This window comes from Microtus oregoni, unplaced genomic scaffold, assembly GCF_018167655.1.
Source record: "Microtus oregoni isolate MIOR12 unplaced genomic scaffold, Mior012 000019F_ref0000042, whole genome shotgun sequence".
NCBI lineage: Eukaryota > Metazoa > Chordata > Mammalia > Rodentia > Cricetidae > Microtus > Microtus oregoni.
Window position 1 is genome coordinate 13,015,256 of NW_024543078.1, and position 21,320 is coordinate 13,036,575.

At 42.5% G+C, this 21,320-nt stretch overlaps 1 protein-coding gene across 1 annotated transcript; it reads right to left on the reverse strand.

Moving 5' to 3' along the window:
• Positions 1–1,385: 1,385 nt before the first annotated feature.
• CUNH2orf73 (chromosome unknown C2orf73 homolog) lies at positions 1,386–20,948 on the reverse strand. The gene is made up of 4 exons (XM_041669502.1): positions 20,730–20,948; positions 11,154–11,307; positions 2,521–2,633; positions 1,386–1,844 (listed from the first exon to the last, which is right to left on the reverse strand). Exons 1-4 carry the CDS (start codon positions 20,946–20,948, stop codon positions 1,644–1,646), a joined length of 687 nt encoding a protein of 228 aa, XP_041525436.1. The 3' UTR covers positions 1,386–1,643.
• Between the last annotated feature and the right edge of the window lie 372 nt (positions 20,949–21,320).

Genomic DNA, 21,320 nt, shown 5'->3' on the forward strand with positions numbered 1-21,320 from the left:
ATAGAGCTGTTAGAATGACATGGCAATGTGTGTGCTTTGACAACATTGTCAGATTACACACTGATGCAGAAACAAGCCCCTTTCCTATTTTGAAACACAGGAGTTCTCTCCTTTATGATTATCTCTATTTCGTTGTTTATTTTTTACTGAATTTTGGCATCAAACGGTTCGTCATCAGCCTTTATCCACCACGACATAAGGGACAGAAATCCCCAACACACAGGCATGACTCTTTGTAGTTTATTGAAATTCCCTTAGTGGGGATGAGGTGGAGGAGAAAAGACAGCTGTTGTCGAATCAGAGGAAAATTCATGTGCTTCTGCTCGTACACAATAAAACACTTCCACCTAATTCTCCATGTGTATATCATGTGCTTCTGTACACAATACAACACTTCCACCTAATTCTCCATATCATGGCTGGCACATCCAACATAACAAATCAGAAGAGTCATAGAAGCAGTTTTTACCAAATCATCTAATTTATCACAGCTAGTGTGATAAATGATGCAGCCAAAACAATGTAGGAGGTCTTTCATCTCCTAAGTACTCATGAGTCTTTGATTTGTGTTTGTGTGTGTGACTGTACTGACGAATGCTTTTGGTTTACACACTCTCAGTTGTGTATAGAGGAGGTCTGAGAGTAGTAATAGTAACCATGGCATTACAGTGACCATTTATTGATCAGTGTGTACAATCTCATGCTCAATAACTTTATGAAATCTAAAGAGGCTGGACTGGGTGGTTTTGAGTGTCAATGTGACACAAGGTAGAGCCATCAGAGGAAGGAGCCTCAGCTGAGGAAATGCCTTCTTGAGATCCAGCTGTAAGGCATTTCTCATTTAGTGATCAATAGGGGAAGGCCCAGCCCATGGTGATTGGTGCCATCCCTGGGCAGCTGGTCCTGGATTCTATGAGAAAGCAGGCTGAGTAAGCCATGAGGAGCAAGCCAGTAAACAGCACTCCTTCATGACCTCTGCATCAGCTCCTGCCTCCAGGATCCTGCCCTGTTTGACTTCCTGTCCTGAATCCCTTCAGTGATGAACGGCAACGCTGAAGTGTGAAGTCAAATAAACCCTTTCCTCCCAGTGTACATTTTGGTCATGGTGTTTCATTGCAGCAACAGAAACCCTGACTAAGCCAGAGGTTAAATAACTTACACAAGGCCACACAGCTTTCATGAAGCACAGTCAGCATCCCAACCAGTGGGACTGTAGGGCTGTGACTAACGATGGAACGAACTGGGCCTCTCCTTTGAGAGTCTGTTTTTCTGTTAAGTTGTTTTGTTTATAAAAAAGACAGATAGACTGTTTCATAATCTATCCCTCATTGGGGCCACATAAAATTGGGCTGGACTATTTAATCTTTCCCCCTATTTATGTAAATTCTGTGTTCTGAGGTTATTGATCATAACAATGCCAGTGCCGAGTGCCCACATGACATTGGGGAAATCTGCCTACATTCCAAAGATGACGCTTTTATCTGAACACCAGAGTTTGTCCTCACTTACCCTGGCTTTATTATTAGTGGGTTTGAGGGCCCGTGCCTGGTGAGAAGAGTTCGCCCTATAGTGCGCCACACTCCTCACCCACACCAGGCGCTGGGCCTGCCGGCCTGGCTGCCTTCTGCTTCTCCTAAGCTGATCTACGTCTGCAGCAGTTCTTGGGAATTCTGCCAGCGTGGGCCTGGTGAGGTCATTCTGTCTCCTGATGAGTTTCCTTTTTCTGTTTTTGGGGGCTGTTCTGATGAACATGACCCTAGAGCGTTTGGTAATACCTCTGGTTCCTTGGGAACTATCGTCAGAGTCCGTGGCTTTATCTCTCTCTGCACAAAGGTTCCGTGTCTCTGGAAAGGAAAACAAAGATGACATTATCCAGGGAAGCCTGAACTGGAGCTGTGTGTGTGGGGAGTTCAAGTCCTGGTTATGAAGGAACGTCTTTGTCTGCTTCTTCACTGTCACTTCAGTCCAAAACCAAAGACACCACAGAAGTTTTGGTGAGCCTTGTAAACAGGGGGGAAATAGACGGAGCCGAGAAGGCAAAAGCAGTCACCGAAGCGTCTGTGCTTTCTGATCACCGCTACCTGTCCAAATGCAACTATTTGCGTGGGATTTTATTTTTTGCTTCGTAGGTTGCTATGGCTGCAAATGAAACTATAATCAATCCATAGACTTGATGATTGTGTCCAAATGTCAGAAGGATTCCTTACAATCAACTATGAAAACAAACATCTGTATTGTTAGACTTTCCAGCAACAACTCTTCAATTCTGTCCTGCTTATGAGAACATCTAAAATGTTAATCAATTATCACTTTAAACCAGTGCTCTCGGTAAATATACCAAAGGCTCTGTGGTTCAAAACCATGACACCATCCTTGTTTTTCCACGCCACGAGCTGAGTCTAAGCTGCTGATGACTATGTTTGTTTAGATAAACCATTAGAAACACAAATACGATTGAAAAGTTCTCCTATACGTCTGTTCTGTATCGTATTAAATGCTTAGTTCTGAGCATTGCCTCACCTTTCCCAGGATGGGCTCATTGGGACTTTTCCTGGAATCATATTGATGAATAAAGGAGATGTATTCTATGAAATTGTTTTCATGTTCTGATGAACTCAGGCACGTAAGCGGAACTAGGAAAGATGAGAGGTATTTTAGTGAAATCAGTACAATAATTAGATTTGAATATGGAAATACAAATATTGTGATATTTATCCTTTATGAAACTGTCAAAAATGCCAGGCATGAGGAAGACTCCCTCGGTCCTGGTGCTTGGGAGGCAAAGGCAAGCAGTCCCGTGAGTTTCAGGATAGCCTGCTCTACATAGTAGGTTCCAAACAAAGGTCAACAGAAATCCCTTAAGTTACCTAACCATAGCTCTAATAATATGGATTCAGAATTTATTCTGAATGAAAATATCTAAATAAAAAATTAGTTTCACACATGGAATTGATAAATTAAAAATATTTATTTTTATTTTACATGGTTGAGCATTTTCCCTGCATGTGTGTATATGTACATGTGTACCCGATTCTTTCAAAGGCTGGAGGAGGGTGTCAGATCTCTGAGGACTGGGGAGTTATGGAAGGTTGGGAGTCACTGCGCGCTGCTGAGAATAAAGCCCAGGTCATCTGGAAGAGCAGCCAGTGCTCTTAACCACTAAGCCGTTTCTTCAGCTCCTGTTAGGCTTTGAAACAGACACCAGTATGCCTTAGCGAGAACAAAGTTGTTTGCCAAATTGTTTCTGACAACTAGGAAGGGTATGGAAGATTTTCCACTGAATGTGTGGTCGTGGCTAAGTGATTACCACGATGCCCAAAGAGTTCTGTGTTGATGCCACGGGGACACTCAGGATGGCTGGCATTGCTGAGCAGAAAGTCTTTACTCTTCAACCCAGTAACAGAGGTTCCCCTCGTTTGCAATGTCCACCTGCTACTGACAATGAAAGAGCTGAATGGATGCTGCCAAAGGAAATACTTTTGATTCTCTTTTTAGCAAATGCAGATGTGGATGTAAGAATTTGCATATCCCGGCACATCTATGGGATATAAGAAATTGATTCTGGTGGTTCCAGTAGGGAAGAACTGTGTGATTGAGGAAAGGTAGAGAGGGGTGGATTGAACTTTGATCATATATTTTATAGCATTCAAATTATGTGTCTTATGTATAAAAACCATTAAAGTGTAACAAAATATAATCTTTACAGCTCATATTTGTACGCTGGAAGTGGTGGAATATACTTTAATCGCAGCACCTAGGCAGGAGGAATACCACAAGTTTGAGGCCAGCCTGGGCTGTATAATGAGTTTAAGGACAGCCTTGGATACTCAATGAAACTCAGCCTCAAACAAAACGGAACAAAGTAAAATAACTCATGGTTCCTCCCAGTGAGACAGACTGTGTCCTAACGTGGTGCTGCAATCTTTGGTGTGAATACCCAGGAGGCAGAGGCAGGTGTGTAGCCTCGTGAATATGAGGCTAGCCTGGTCTACATGGCAAATCCCAGGTTAGCAAGAGTGATATAATGAAAACCTGCCTAAAACAAGCGAATGAACGTAGTCTAATTTGGGCGAATAAATAAGAATGGAGAATACATACAGGATACAAGTGATAATATTTCCTTTGGTTTCTAAGTAGCACCCAGTTTCCGAGGACTTGTGAGCACACCAAGAAGAGCAGGTGCCAACAACATCAGAGCTGCAGCACTGTGGAAATCCCATAATTTATATTTTTCTTGTATATTGATAAAAGTCTGTCTCCTTATGAATACCATGTTTTCACTATCCGAGCATCGATGCTTTCACTCATCTCAGCAAGCGACAACTTCTTAGATAAAGCACAGCACCTCTGCATCTTAGAATTGAATGGTGAGTTAGTGGAGAAGCCAGTGCACAAGAACGTCTTCAGATTCAGGCTCTGCCACATATCCTGAGCGTGTGCAATTTGGGGGCAGCCCTCTTAGCTTTACTGAGATTCACTTTCCTCTCTTTTAAAATGTACCTAATTTGTATTGTAGTTTCATTTATGTTACTCTGCTAAGATACCCTGAACAAAAAGAACTTGCCCAGTTTCCTGTCCCAGGTTACAGTCCGTTATCTCAGAGAGGTCGAGTGATGTAAGATGGATCATCTCGCACCTCACAGCCAAGAGCAGAGAGAAATGAATTCCATCAGCTTCTGGCATTTAGATCACACGTTTCACTCCTACACAGCCCTTGACCCATGCCCAGAAGATGGTGCTCCCCACTATGGGCTGACTTCCACATTCGCTAACACAATCAAGATAATCCCACATTTCCTTTTTCTTCTTCAAGGACTTGATTTACTGTTTTATAATTTTCTCATAAGAAAGTAAACCTCTGAATAATGTTCTCTACCTATATGAATATAGACTTAGAAAGCAGCTTGATTTAATTAGGTTTATAATTTATTTCTTGGCTAAAAACATTCTACACACTTTTCCTTTCCCCATTTTTTTCTCCCTCACCTCCACTTTCTAGTGTTCAGTGTAGCTTTGGAAGCTCATTGTAAATTCTGCAGAAAAGATACATTTTTAAAAGGCTTGCAAAAGCATTCTTTTTAAATTACATCTTTAACATTTTTATTAATTAATTAATTTTTCCCAGATAAATCAGTTTCCACTCCTTCCCTCTTTTCCTCCCAGTCCCCCTCTCCAACTTCCCCCCAACAAATCCCCTTCCTTTCCCTTCAGGAAAGTGCAGGCCTTCCAAAACACACCAGTCAGCCATGGGATGTAAGTTGCAGTGGGACTAGACTCCCGCTGCCTCTGCCAGGAGCCCCGCAGAGGACTAATACACACAACTGCAACACATGCGCAGAGGGCCCAGATCAGTCCCATGCAAGACTTTTGGCTGACTCTTCCATCTGCATGAGCCTCCATGAGTCCAGGTCAGTTGGCTCTGTGTATTTTTCCCGTGGTGTCCTTGACCTCTCTGACTCCCGTAATCCTTCCTCCCACTCTTCCACAGGATCCCTGCAGCTCTGCCTAGTGACTGACTGTGGGTCTCTGCATTTGTTTCCAGTAGCTGCTAGGTGAAGCCTCTCCGATGACAATTGGGCTAGGCAATGATCTATGAGTATAGCAGTCTATCACTAGAAATCATTTCATTGACTTTTTTCCCTCTTTTTTTCCAGTCATCTTTGGTTCTAGTCTATGAGCTGTCCAGACTCTGGGTCCTGGTCTTTCAGGCCGTATCAGGAGGGGGTTTGCTCTCATGGTATGGGTCTCAAGTCATTGATTGGCCACTCCCACAAGTTCCAAGTCACCTTTACCCCACATATCTCTGAGGCAGAGCAAATGGTAGGTTAGAGGTCATGTGAGTGCATTGTGTGGTTACAGGAGACAGCTGCTCCAGGCTCTGCACCTCTGGCTGCTGGGAGTCTCAGTTAGGGTCATCCTCAGATTTTTGGGAGTTTTCATTGCACTCGGTTTCTGGCTGACCCCAGAGATGCTCCCTGATTCCTGCTGTCTTTCCCAGTACTCTGTAGACCAGGCTGGCCTTCCACTCAGAGAGCTACCTACCTCTGCCTCCTGAGTGCTGGGCTTAAAAAGGTGTGTTCCACCGCCGCCCAGCTGTAAGTTAGCAGTTTTAACTTGAGAACATTTCTTAACTCTTTATGGCTACTTATGAAACATCAGCAAATATTTTCCTCTTGGAAACACCACTCTTCTCAGTAGAATTCACTTGAGTCCCACATAAAAACATCACAAAAGTAAAAACTGTAGTTCTCATGATTTATTTTGGATGTTTTCATTTTGTTTTTATTTGTGTGTGTATATATGTGTTTGTGTGTGTGTGTGTCAGTGTGTATATGTATGTGTGTGTCAGTCTGAGTGTATATGTGTGAGGTGTATGTATACATGTGTGTATGTATATGTGTGTAGGAGTATGCATGTGTATATATGTTTGTATGTGTGTGAGTATGTATGTGTATGTGTGTGTATGTGTGTGAGTGGAAGGGGCATATGTGTGCAGGTGCCTACGGAGGCCAGAGAAGGGTTTCAGATTCCACATGTGCTAACGTCACAGGTTGAGCGAGAGCTATGGATACAGAAGATGAACCCAGGTTCTTTGCTAGAGTAGTAAGTGCTTTTAATTGCTGAGTCATCTTGCCAGCTCCATGTAGTGGTCTGAATGAAATTATCCCTGATAGCCTCATTCATATATTTGAATACTTGGTGGCCAGTTGGTGGAACTGTTTGGGAAGAATTAGGGGGTGTGGTCTTGTTGGAGGAGGTATGTCCCTGGGGGTTGGTTTTGAGTTTTCAAAATCCCAAGTCATTTCCAGCTATCTCTCTCCCAGCCTTGTGGTGGTTGTCTCGATGTGTAAGCTCCTCACTCCTGCGCCAGCACTATGCCTGCCTGCCTGCTGCCATGCTCCCCACCACGGTGATCATGAGTGTTCCTTCTGAAACTAAGACTAATTCTTTCTTCTACAAGTTGCTTTGGTCATGATTTCTCTTCACAGCAACAGAAAAGAAGCTAAGATGCTCCATATGCCAGATTTAAAATAATGAATGAACAAATAAATAAATAAATGCAGCAGAAAGCATACACTTTGGAGCAAAACAATAAACTGAAACCCATCTTAGGCAAGTAACTTTACCACTGGGTCTGAATCTGTAACTCAAAAGAACATTAAAATACAAAAAGTCATAGGTTAGCAGCCAAGGGTTTATTTCAACCAAAAATGCCACCCTTCACCAATTCACCAATTAGATCACCTTTTCCAGATTACGAAGTTTTATGATACAAATCCAGAATATGACTCGATCTTACAGGGCCTCAGACAGCATGAAGCACGGCCATTTGTGTGGGTGGCAGCCAGGAAGCTGTGTGGTGGGAAGGGCACTTTCACTGTCAGCACAAGATAACATTGCTGAAATGCCAGAGATGAGGCGTAACGACGTGGGCTGAGGGAACAGAATGACGGGAGGTTGCTTCCCGCTGGCCCCAGTACATGCTGGCATAGTGCGTATGCTGTAAAAGACGGGCACACAGCTGAAGTTTTACACAGCCTGAAGTGGTACAGTAATTTTTTTCACTAATAACAAAGCACCTCCTGCATAGGAATTGTTTCAGGTCAGTGTTGGGACTTTTTCTTTGGGAGTTTAAATTTGAATTCAGTTTATTGAGTAATATGTAGTATTCATCTAAGAAGGTATAGTCAATAGTTTAGCATTTGACTGTATATTCATTTGGTTATTCAAACTACTTATTGAGTTTGATCACTATGCTAGACCTTAGGATATAATAATGAACTTAGTAATGGGGAATATCAATCGAAGAGGGAGGGGGAGGGGGAGAGACAGGTAGATAGACCAAAACACAGACAGAAAGACACACACACACAAAGAGAGAGAGAAGAGAAGAGAGAGAGAGAGAGAGAGAGAGAGAGAGAGAGAGAGAATATGCTAGGTTTTAAAAGCTAAGTTCCAATCCAGTACCTAACAGTACAATACAATATCTAAAGACTCACACAGCCACCATTTATTATTATTATTATTATTATATACAAGCACTGCGGTAGAACTTCAGATGGTGTTTTACTTAGTTCTAGTGCCAATCCTACGAATCATCTAATTATAATATTTTTGTTCCTTTAAGAGCCATAGAGAGTTTTGTTTCTTTCTTGGTAAGTTCAATGCCTGGTTCCACCAGAAAGTGTCCTAGTACCCATGCCACTTAAACCTGCTAGGGTATGATTTCCCCTGAGAATCTACAGATACGAGCTCACTGAGCAAGTGCTAATGAGCTGGGGACTTCACATAGATCGTTTCTTAAATAGTCACAGTTTTCTTGTTTTCATATGGAAAGTTTGAGAATCTTCTCTTCATAATTTATTTTGCTGTTTCATGATATGATGGTCTATGTTCTTTCTTTCAGATCCAGCTACACCCAGTGCACCCTTTCAATGCCTTTTATAGGGTGATTTCTTTACCATTTCAGAGGCTGAGCAGAGTGTTAGCTTTGAGCACAGACACTGCAACCAGCTACCGGCTGAGCCAATCGTCTGCCTTCAGCAAGTGACTTCAACTCTGTGCTAGCTGAAGGTGCCACCCTGAAACCTGCTGCTCTAATATATTGATGATTGTTGATAGAGCCTGAAAAACAGTAGATGGTATGGAAATCAGATTGGAGGTGTCAGGAAAATTAAAAATGGAGCTGTCATATGACCCAGTTGTGATATTTTGTGTTCTAACAAATAAAGCTTGCCTGGAGATCAGAGTGCAGAGCTAGTCACGAGTTAACCATAGAGACCAGGCAGTGGTGGCACACACCTTTAATCCCAGCACCTGGGAGGAGGAAACAGGAAATGGTATGGCTGGGCGGAGAGAGGAAGTGATAAAGCAGGACAGAAACAGGAGCTCACCCCCTTTCCGCCTGAGAAGTTGGCAGTTAAGAGGTGGCTGTGACTGGCTCCTTTGTCTCTCTGGCCTTTCAGCCTTTGCCTCAATATCTGACTCTGGGTTTTTATCACTAAGACCGATTAGAATTCATGTTATATCTTTCAGAAAAGAGCGCCAGAAAGATTGAACTTCCTGATGGCCTCTCTACCTGGTTTCTCTTCGCTCACACTTTTTAGATTTTTGTTTTGTTTTATGCTCTTAATGTTTCCTTGTCTTTATCCAGGGAAATTACCTTGGCATAATTCTGTGTTTTGGCTGTCCACTCATGATTAAGAATAGAAGGATCAGAATGATTTTCTAGTACACCCAGTATGATAGTTATTGTCTGGCTAAAAGTCTAGGCTCCAATAGTCTTCATTAATAAAAAAGAGTTCTCTAGTACTTATATGTATGTGTGTGCCTGTGTGAGTTTATGTGTATCATGTTAATGAAAAAGCCGGCAGAGGTGAGAGGATGGCATCAGACCCCCTGGAAGTGGAGTTACAGGTGTGAACTTCCGTGTGAATGCTGGAAGCCAAGCTAGGGTTCTCTACAAGAGAAGGAAGTGCTCTTTAGTGGCTGAACCAGCTCTTAGTAGTCCCTTCTTCCTTCCTTCCTTCTTTTCTTTCTTCCTTCCTTTCTCCTTTCCTTCCTTTCTTTATTAATTTTGAGATGGAGTCTCAACTATAAGTTTCAGTTGGCCAAGAACTTGCTATACTGACCAGGCTGGCCTTAAATTCACAGAGACCCACCTGCCTCCAACTTCTGAGTCCTGGGATTAGAGGTGTGTGCCATATGCCTGCTCTTTAGTAGTTAATGTTAAGACAGGGTAGAAGCTGCTGTGGCGAAAGCCTGACTTGGAGTGATGCTCTCCTGCTTTCTTGGTTTTTGTCCTCTGCTGTGTCTGCTGACACGCCGGAGGTTCTATCTCCATATGCTTCTTTGTCTTTGACCCACAGTAGGCTTCCATTCTCTCTCCCACACACTACATAAAAATTTCCTTCCATTCACTTTATCCTTATTTCTCTGCTATTTCATAGTCTTAGGAGGCAGAAAATGGAGCTGTCTGTCCTCACTCTAAATCATGAGTCAGAAGCAGAAATTTTCTTTCTAAAGGAGAGGCCATTGTCAGAGATGACTAGTTAGCCCTTTACACGAACCCCTAACCTGGAGCTAGGAATTATGCATGATACATACAATCATTTTCTATTTTTTAATGCTGTGACCTTTGGTCTAGCTAACCTATGTATTTTCAGCTAAACAGACCAGATCACAGAAGTCAGAGCATTAAAGATCTTTAAAAGGAATCCTTTGTTGACTCTTACTAGCATTATGGTTTTAACAAGAAGTGACTCGGTTTGCTATAGTGATAGACAAATAAATCATTTTAGATCTAAAACTGTTTAATAATCTGTAATGGTATTTCCTAAGTTATGTATTTTAAGCACTGATCATAACGTGATCTAACAATAAGAATGAGATGATAAAAAAAAACCAGGGAAATATGCTTTGGAAATCATTATGCTTATTCTTAGAATAAGGATATTCTACAGGTTAATTTTTTTATTTAACTTTTAAATTCACATTTCATAAAATTTAATTGACTATTTCTTCTTTTGTAAGCACTATCTATAAAGAGTAATAACAACTAGCATTTTGTTTTTTGTTGTTGTTGCTGCTGGGTCAAAATGCTCTGATATAAAGCGACTTAAGAGAAAAAGGATTCATTTTGGTTTATAGCTCCAGAGGAATGAGCCCACTGTGGCAGGGAAGGCATGGTGGCAGGGAAGTTGGCCAATCACACTGCATTGATGGTTAGGATTTGGAGAGAGAACAGGAAGTTAGGTGGGGCCTCCACATTCTGAAGGCTTTACAAAGACATCACTGGCTGGAGATCTGTTCAGACACACCAGCTTAGGAGGGACATTCCACACCCACCATCAGCACCCTTCAGATTATACTCTGAGTTTCTGCCATTTAGGGTTAGATGTTATTTCAATAGTTACAGCTTTTAGAATTTGATGGCAAAACTGGGCAGAGTGTTCCAGAGTTTCTGACTTTGGAAGCTCAGGTGTGACTAATGTCCGTCCAGTGTCTGGAGACATGGGGTCCCCTGGGAGGGACTAAGAGCCTTTCCCGGGCTCTCTTGGCTGTCCATGTATTTTCAGCTCCTGTAAAAAGATCATTTTCTCAGGAGGTACCCAAAACATCTTAATAAAAAGTTTTACCATGGCTAACCTTACCTATTCCACAAGAAGGCTTTCGCATCCTGTTGTGTCTGATTGGCAAAACCAGTGGGCAAGCTGGCGTTTGAAAATCACTTCTCTGGGTGCTCTTGGTGTCATAAGGTGGCTGGGAGACAGGTTCTTTCGCTTCACTGTGGAACCACCATTTTCTCTTCACAGAAAAAAAAAAGGGAAACTCATATCAAATGATGATGGAGAGTTTCGTCTGATGCTTGAAGTCTATGAATATCCAGTTATTTAATGTAACAAGGTATCAGTCTTGTTATTAATTGATTATTAATAATCAATTAATGAATTTAATTAATGAATTAAAAGATTATTCACTTTTTCTGTGTAGGGCGTATGTGAAAGTCTGTATGTGTGCATGTGCATGCATGTGGAGCACATGATATTGGTGTCTTCTTGAGTTGCACCCGTATTTTGTTTATTGAGATGGGGTCTACCACTGAACCTGGAGCTCACTAGTCCTGTTGTGTGGGTGGCTATTGAGCTTCCGGGATCTGCCCATATCTGCCTTCCCAGCCATGCCTTTCCTATCGTTGCCCCCGCTGCTAAGATACAGGCATGCCCATCTTGGGGATCCAAGCTAATGGTACCACAGCAAGCACTCTACTAAGACTCTCTCCAGGGATTCCTAAATACAGAAGTTAATGTTTTCACAAGGGTATGAGCTTGGAAATGGTATCTAAAAATAGTCACATATTTTAACTGAAATATATCTTCTCAATTACTACACTACCTTCTAGTAATAAAGTCATAACAATTAACACAGTAGTTATATTTCTTTTTATTTCTTATATTTATGTTTTATGTATAGACCACACACATATGTTAAACATGATTTAATCTAAAAATTATGTACTATTCTAATGTATTGTCTAAAATAATATTTTGCAAAGTTGTTAGTCCATAACCCACCCCACATAATGGAATACATTTTAAATTCTATAAGACTATATAATGTTAAACATATATGAAAATGAATCATGGAATTTTTGTTATGATTATTGTAGGACGTTCTTCCTACTTCACATCTCTCTTCTATTTCAATGTCACAATTCTGAACACAACTCACCTGGATTTATAATTCATAAACCTGTAGTTTTGTACAAAGAAAAACTGCCCTAAGGGAAACGATCTCCAATGTTTCTGAAATGTTAGTACTAGCTGTTGCATAGAAGAGAGAAGTGATGGGTTCCTAGCATCCGGGACCATTCAACCCTCAGAAACTGAGAGCGAAATGAACGGTTAGTCCCCTCTGATGGAAACACTAAAACTGCTTGATGGAGGAAGAGAGGCCTTAAGGCAACCCCATGCCTGGAAGTCTGGGATCTGATTAGGGCTCAATGTGATCTTAGGTTTAAGAATTAAATGTTGGACTGATGAGAGGATTAAGCAGGTGAGAAAACGTATTGTTTGGGAAGCTTTTGGAGGGGCTGCCTTGCTGGAGGCGCCTTTGAGTTTAAAGCCTTGCTTCTCTTCCTGTTTGCTTTCTCTGCTTTGCTCTTGCCTTTGGGGATGTGGGCTCTCAACTTCAGTCCTGCCCCTTGCTGCCCTGCTTCCTGGCCCACAACAGGCTCTTATTGCTCTGGAACCTTAAGTCAAAAAAAAAAAAAAAACCCTCAAAACAAAAAACAACCCACACAAAACAAACAAATAAACAACGCACACTGGTTCATAAGTCACTTTTGGTTGTGATTTGTCACAGAGACAGAAACCAAGCCACCCTGGTAGGCTGAGTTTGACCCCCAGAACCCACAGCAGAGAGATAGAACTGGCTCCTGAAGGCCACCCTCTGACCTCACACGTGCGCTGGGCCATCCAACCTGTTCACACATCCAAATAATGAAGATAAATGTCTTAAAAAATCAGCTATGAATCTATAGTAAAAATGTCTACCATATGATTTAAAAGGAATGAATATGTGATTACAATAATTAGTTCTGACAATCAAGCCTCCCCCCCCACCATACAAAGGGAGAGGCATTCCTAGGCCCATCCCATGTAGCTGCACAGGAGTCCATCTCAAATCAGTTTAGCTTCTAAAAAGACAAGCATGTATGGAAGAGGTGCACATTCAGGGTAATGTCTAATGGGGCCAACTTGACAGACAGTGTTCAGAGTTTAGAAATAGACTAAAATTGTGAAAATGCCAAAGACAAAAAAAAATTATTTTGGGGAGATGGGAAGCAAGCAGTAAGGAAGTACAACAACGTGGAAGGGAACACTGTTGTGACCCAAGTCAGAGCTACGAGCTCCAGGTGGTTTAGGAGGCGTTCTTAGACGGGGAAAGATGGGGTGCACATGTACCAGGGGATCGAGAGCAGAACAGGATCCACAGGAAGCAGATCTCCATTTCTTAAATCAGGACCAGTTTGGGGCCAGCAGCTTGCAGCCAAGCGTGATGAAATGGTGGACAATTGTCAACACATTTCACAGAAACTAGGGGCCTAGGAAAATCAGAACAATAGGCTGAAACTGACTCACGTCAATATTTCCAGGATGAGCTGAAACATGGAGTTTGAAGTTAAGACTACTTAGTATAGACCTCAAGAAAACTCTAGAACAGATTACAAACAGATGGTGTCTGCTCACTATCTGGTTAAAAATAGTCATTTGGTCTCAGATTTCCTGGTTTCTCCTCCATCCCATAATTAAGACAATGCCTGTTAGGCCCAAGTTCTAGAATGGATATGCCTTATTTTACTGACTTTCAGCACAATTCTGAGGCGGATGCATCCCTTCACAGATGAGAAAGGACAAGAGGTTAAGAAGCACCTCCAGGTACAGCAGTAGTCAGCAGCTGCCAGCCGACTAGCACATGCCCTCAGTTCTGACCTCTGAGCTATTCCCAACACATAGAAGGCTAAGGCAGATAAACCCAGGTTACCCACATTATCTCAAAGCACTAAGGGTCTTAGTCTGTGTAGCTGGACCACCATGGATGGGGTACTTTATAATGTAGGTACGTTTATTGGCTTTCAGTTCTGGAGCCTAAGAAGTAAAAGAATGCAGCCAGGTGAAAGAGAGGCTGAGAAGGCTAGCCTTGCTCTTCATGACAGAACAGAGTCTACCCATGGAGACCTTTGAGGCCTAGGTCTCACCTTCAGCCCTGACTGTGACATTTAAATTTCTACACACATTTTAGAAGAGACATACTTTGAAACTAAAACTGTAACTACCCCGAGGAAGTTTTCCTATAAAAAGATCATAAGACATACTTATATCATCTACTTTGGGTGAGCAGAAACTTATTTTTCTAGCACTTAGGTAACAGGAAAATTGACTCTGGGCAAATGAACCATTAGGGCATTTCTGGACCTCCATGTTTATCCCTAGAACATAATGCAAGCAGAGATTTTGGGTTCACCTTTAAGTAAAATTCCTTAAGAATTTTATCAAAACCATCTAATTTCACAGATGTAAAGGAAATAATGAACACTTTTTCCTAATGTCTGATTGGTAAATGAGGATCTGTAGTTGGAGTGCTTTCAAGACTGTTGGACACTAGATGCAGCTTCTCTTCAGGGGTACCCTCTTTACTTTCCCGTTTTGGACCCTCTTCCCCATACCTGCAAAGCATGGTCATGAGAACATGTATGCACCTGTGCATGTGTGCATGCCTTTTGATTGTGGTGTTTTCTCACAGGAGGCCATGAGATTAAGGAAATAGAGGCTCCCTGCCATCTTACCTTGTTCTCAGGTGAAAGGTTAAGAGAAAAAGTCAGTGCTCCGTGCCCTCTCTAACGTTGCACTGATTGGCTTTGGCAATTATTTTATGGCAAAATAAACGTACCTGGGAAATGTTGCAGAGTGTGATCGTTTGTCTAGGCCTTGGAGGGCAGGCTATGTTTTACAGATTGTAAAGCAGGCACTGCCTAAGATTGTTCCTCATTTGAAGCTCTGAGCTCTAACAGGAAGTTAAAAAGATAGTCTAAGGGGGCTGGAGAGATGGCTCAGCAGTTAAGAGCATTGCCTGCTCTTCTAAAGGTCCTGAGTTCAATTCCCAGCAACCACATGGTGGCTCACAACCATCTGTAATGAGGTCTGGTGCCCTCTTCTGGCCTTTAGGATACACACAGAAAGAATATTGTATACATAAAAATAAATAAATAAATATTTTTAAAGAAAGATAGTCTAAGGCCTAACTCTCTTAAGCCCCAGGATGCTAGTATCTGGGGCTCCATTTTGGGAAAATACTGACATATTCTTGATGATAAAGATCTTTACAACCTTCTGACCCTGGAAAAATTTGATTGCTGCCATTTGGATCCAATGGTCACATTTAGAAGTCAGCTCAAGGAGATTACTATTAGAAAATAGTATATATATTATATATGTTAATATATATTATATATTATCTGCAAGCTTTCAGATATGTTTTTGTAAACATTGCTATCTTCCATTCCCTTGGTAAATCATGGGATATTCCTCAGACAATAAGTGGTAAACACAAGAAGAACATTCTAGAGAAACTAGTTCAGTGAATGCAAGAGGTTGTAGGCCTAGAATTATAATTGCAATCGTGGCTCCCTGGCTAAGACCACAGGTGGTGACAGAGCCAGGTAGCCAGGTTGTTGTGATACACACCTTTAATCCCAGCACTCGGGAGGCAGAGCAGATCTCTGTGAGTTCATGGCCAGGCAGCCAGCCAGAGCTACATAGTAATTTCCTGTCCGAAAAAACAAAACCACCTCCACCACCTCCATCACCACCACTACCATCACCACCACTGTTACCATCACAACCACCACCATTACCACAACCACCGCTGCCACCATCACCACCACTGCCATCACCACCACCACCACCACCTTCACATTCTGAGAATTCTTAAGGATATGGATTTCTGACAAAACCTTACAGAGACCATGGAATTTAATTATAGAACTCTGTGTCTTTAAAAAAATATAAGTTTTATCACAAACACTAGGCAGCCACGGTCATAGAAGTCACAATCTTCTCAAACAGCAGATACCAGGGAGGTGGGAAAACAGCTTTTTAAAAGCAACTCTTAATGTCTCCTGTAACAGTCGCTTCTAAGTTGTGTTCTGTGAAACGCCAGTTCTCTGATGTGTTTATTAATAGGCGTTACACAGAAGGAGTTCCCGTAGATAAAACTATCTGGGAAAGGGTGAGCATTTTCAAGAAGATTCAAACACGCTTATCACAGGATTTCTCAGAACTTTTATTTACTAGTGAGAACTATGACTCTCTGAAAAGGGTATTAAAAATAAACCTTTGACTTCACTTTGGAAAAGTATTTTTCTTTTCAAGCAAGAACTAGTGTTCTGAAAACTACACTTTAGGGAACAGCAAGCCAGGGCAGTCTGCCTGAAAGTGCCAATGCTTAGAAATTAAAAACAGAATTTTCCCGTTGTTAGACTAGCTTTAAAGAAAAAGCAAAACAAACAGCAGTAGCAAACCAGTTTCCCTCCTCCTAGAACCCATAATTTTATGTCTTTAGGTAGAAATTACACACACACACATATGAACCAATAAAACTAAATGCCAGGTGTGGTAACACACAGCTGTAATCGCAGCACTCAGGAGTCTGAGGCAGGAGGATTTCAGGTTCAACGCTTGGGCTATCTACATAGGGAGACACTACCCTACATCAGGGTCCTACCAAACTAACCAGCCAAACATATAATCAAGGAGTCGGTGCTGAGATCTAAGTGTTCTACCATACCATTAGATAGCAGTTAAAATATTCAGGCAGCTTAATTTTATTTTAAAGTCAGCATTACTGTATTTTAATTGCACTACATTTTAAAAGAAATGTCATCTTGACTGAAAGAACGAAGTTTACATACTTGTGAAATAAAATGAGTCTTCTTTAAGTTCTTGGAAACTGGGGCATTCGCAAGGTCATTGCTGCTCTTGTTTTTGTTTTGAAACATGAACATCCCTTCCCTTTGTAGCCAAACCCTCTGTACCTGTGATGCCTCTCTCTCTCTCTTTCTCTCTCTCTCTGTGATTGGCTCCATTTCAGACTCGCTTTGCCCTGTTCTTACCAGTAGCTATGCTGATAGCCCATCCTAACATCTGTGGGGTTCTCCACAGTACCTGCAGGCTAGAATAAATTATTTGAGATTTGTTTTTTTAAGCTTCTCTTTTTCTTTCTATTTTCTGACCCAGCTTTGTTCCCCTGGTGTCTGCACTGTGTGTGTGTGTGTGTGTGTGTGTGTGTGTGTGTGTGTGTGTGTTGGGGGTGAGTTAGATTCAATGCTGAGCTAGCACTCAGTGCCTGCTAACATAGGGACAGTAGATGGCCTCAGTATGGAGGGTCCCCCAGACAGTTTCCATGACATATGATGTAGGAGCAGAACTCCACCTAGCCAGAGAAGACGAAGCCGTGGAACAAGGTGAGGTGTCTGAGAGCACTCAGACCGCACACTTCCTTCCACAAATGGCCTGCTGGAAAACACACACGGGAAAGTGCAGTATTCTCACTCAGCAGACGAGACGATGAACTTCTGCGACTCCACACTGCTAGGGCTCCTACGACAGAACGCTGCTGTCGGTAGGATACAGTTGGCCCCGCAGTCCCGGGATTGTGCAGATCAGACTCTGCCCCCAAGAACAATTGCTTAGTCCAGGCTTCTTTTGTGTATCATGGATGGCCTATATGGTGGCCACTTCCTCACTAAAAACCTTCTTGAGACTTTTTCTGATCACCCATTTAAAAACACAGCTCTGGGCCAGCAAGATGGCTCAGCAGGAAAGGCGCCTGCCACTAAGTCTGACGACCTGAGGTTGCTCCCATAGGACTCAATGGAAGAAGAAAATAGACTCTTGTAACACACACACACACACACACACACACACACACACACACACACACACACAGAGTAATAAAATTAAAAGAGAAACACAATTGCAATTCTCCCGCCAGCAGGCCTTCTGTATCTCTTGCCAGCCCAGGCCACCCAGCATCCTACTTAGTTTACTATGGCTCATTCCTCCATTAGGGTATAAGCAGTCCAAGGTCAGGGCGTTTCCCCCATTTATTTGGCTCACTGCTGAATCCCCAGCATCTAGAAAGGGGCTTAACAAAAGTATGGACTTTAACTGTTGTGTAGTAGTTTCCTCACAGATTCAAACATTCCATCCTATAGGAAGCTCTTTAAATGGGAAGATAAGTAACTCAAAATGGCTTCAGAAAGTCTCTGAAACTGACAGCATTGACTAGGTCCCTCCCTAGCGTAAGTAATACACCAAGAATAAGTAATGAAGACAGCTAAGAGTCCCTCTCAGAAGGAAGGAAACTGAGTTGGGAAAAAAAAAAATACTCAGACCAGACCAGTAGCCTGGAGGAAGCAGAAACCAGGCGAACTGCCTGGAAGAGGGTTAGGGCAGAGTCGCCCGGACAGGCCTCTCTCCAACCTGCTAAGCTGCCTGCAGGCTACAGACTGTGCTCCAGTTTCCCGGCTTTGGGAGCTGTGAGCCATACTGGGGTGGACCCTGCAGACGAAGCTGCCTTTGGGTCATTTCTGCTCCAGGAAATAACCTGTCACCTATACTCCTGGAAGCAACCCCAGTAAAACACATTGGTTCCCTAATTCAGACCTTGGTGGTGTCTGCACTTTGGTCTGTCACGGGTTCCCTGTCTGGGGCCAGAAGATGTGTGTCTGTGTGTCATTTCACAACAAATCCTCACAAAATCCCTCTGAGAGATTGATGTGGGAGTCCCCTCTGTATGCTGTAAATACCATTGGTTAATAAAGAAACTGTCTTGGCCTGTGATAGGGCAAAAGAGTAGAGCTAGGTAGGAAAAACTAAACTGAATGCTGGGAAAAGGGAGGTGGAGAGAGGGAGAAGCCATGGAGCCACTGCCAGAGACAGACATGTTTGCAGGAGGGCCACAAACCTCGTGATAAAATATAAAGTACTGGAAATGGGTTAATATTAGATGTAAGAACTAGCTAGCAATACACTTAAGTGATTGGCCAAGCAGTGATTTAAATAATATAGTTTCTGTGTGATTATTTCAGGAGTCTGGGCAGCCAGGAAAACAAACAAGCGGCCTCCTACTAGAAGACATAATTGCTATCTTTGCTCTACAGATAAGGAAGTCAGAGCTTATTTGCCCAGAGTCGGAAAGCAGAGAGTGGCAGAGAGAGGATGGACGAGCGAGAACGGAGCGTGTGGACAAACTGGAACTGCTTTTTTTTTTTCTGGGATGATCTTTTTTAAAGCCACAAACTGTACATGGGGGGTAACATGTCTTACACATTAGAGAGGGTGAGATCTACAGTGTAAGCACATGATCAGAAAAGCGTTCCTCTGATCAGCCAAATCCATTCCTGCTTGAATCTCTGAACTTGTGAGTGGTTGCCTCGCACTGCAAAGGGCACTCGCTGCCAGCAGAAGTTTTGAGATGAGGGACTACTCTGCAGTATTGGGTGAACCACAGTTATCCCACAGGTCCTCCAAAGACGAAGGTGGGGTAGCCGTCAGGAGGACAGGCTTGGCTGTGATGCTGATGGCTCTGAAGAGGCAGGTGCCATGAGCCGAGGTATTAAAGCTGGGGAAGGCAAGGAACAGAGTCTCCCTTCCGAGCCCTACAAGGAGTCAGTGAGACTGGCTGACTTGGGACTTCCAAACTCAGGACTGCCTGGAAGTAGATCCGCGTGGCTTAAAGCCAGTATTGAGGCTTGTAATGGATAACCACAACAATAGGAGACAAATACAACAAACTACCCTCAACAACTCTGACTTAAAAAATAATGTACCAGCTGGGCGGTGGTGGCGCACACCTTTAATCCCAGCACTTGGGAGGCAGAGGCAGGCTGATCTTTGTGAGTTTGAGACCAGCCTGGTCTACAAGAGCTAGTTCCAGGACAGGCTCCAAAACCACAGAGAAACCCTGTCTCGAAAAACCAAAAAAAAAAAAAAAAAAAAAAAAAAAAAGTAAAAAAAAAATGTACCTAGGGTATATAGAGTGAGAGGCACTTGGCTTGGCCAGTAGTCCTGGGCCACAAAGAATGCTGCTGGCTTTGTAACCACACTGGAGGATCATCTGTAAAACGTTTTCAATAATGCCTCGTAGAAGTTGTTGTACAGGTTAAGGAATATACTTTACATAAAATTGAGCTTATTCCTAGCAATTATTTTTTCTAAAATATTTACTTTGTGACACCACAAAGTTGAAAAAAGCCCAAATAGGTACACATGGAGAAGACATGATTACAGGATGGTGGTTACACAATTGGAAGCATGAATGTCTGTCAGCGAACTTGTGCATCCAATAAGTGGAAGGCACTCTTGTAGGAAGTCTCAATTTCTGAAGAGCCCGGGAGTGCTGTGTTAGCACACGTCACAAACACGACCCTACAGAATGCTTCTCAGCGTGCTACAGCGTGAAGCTCTCCGAACGTGACTGGTTGGAGTCTTCACAGATATACAAATAATCTCTGCTGGAAGCGCTCCAGGCTGCTGCTTTAACCACTGTTTACAGCAGCACTATGCTGCCATGCGTCATGTCCTTCAAACAGACGGGGATCAAACTGTCCTGCATAGCAGCTTTCGAGTCTAACCCTATCTGCACACAGCAAACGTCTGTCCAACCTGCTTCGCCGGCCCTTTGCTGTCAATGTAGGGAACTGGCTCGTTGTATGTCCTTGCGTTCGTGTGAATGAACTTAGCGTAATTGACACGTCTTCTGTCCACACATGGTTGTGAGTGTTGTGTGCTTTTTCCAGGACTTTTTTCAGGTTTGATTTCTTCTTTTTTTTCAGCTATGCCTGCTATACCAGCATCTTCTAGTTTATGCTGTCTGAAAAACATGATTAAATTATTTAAAACAATAAGCATCTCATAGTTACAATTAAGGGAGATAAAATCTAAGTATATCTCAAGCATTAGTGAAGACAATTTAAATTTTATTAATGGCTTTGCTAGGCTATGCTATTAAAATTTGACATGGGAGTATCTTCTCACTCTAAATCATGTAGGGAATAAAGGGATCTAGTTAATAGTGATTATTCACCAGGGAATACTAGTATAGTGAGCAAACTCTCATTTTCTCGGAGTAGAGTACTGACTTGATTGTGATATAGGTCATGTTTGGAGTATTCATGCATGGGGTAGGTTACATGCTAATCTGAACACACCCTTAAAAGCTTTATTATTGAACTGGGGCGACAGCTGAAGGGGCAG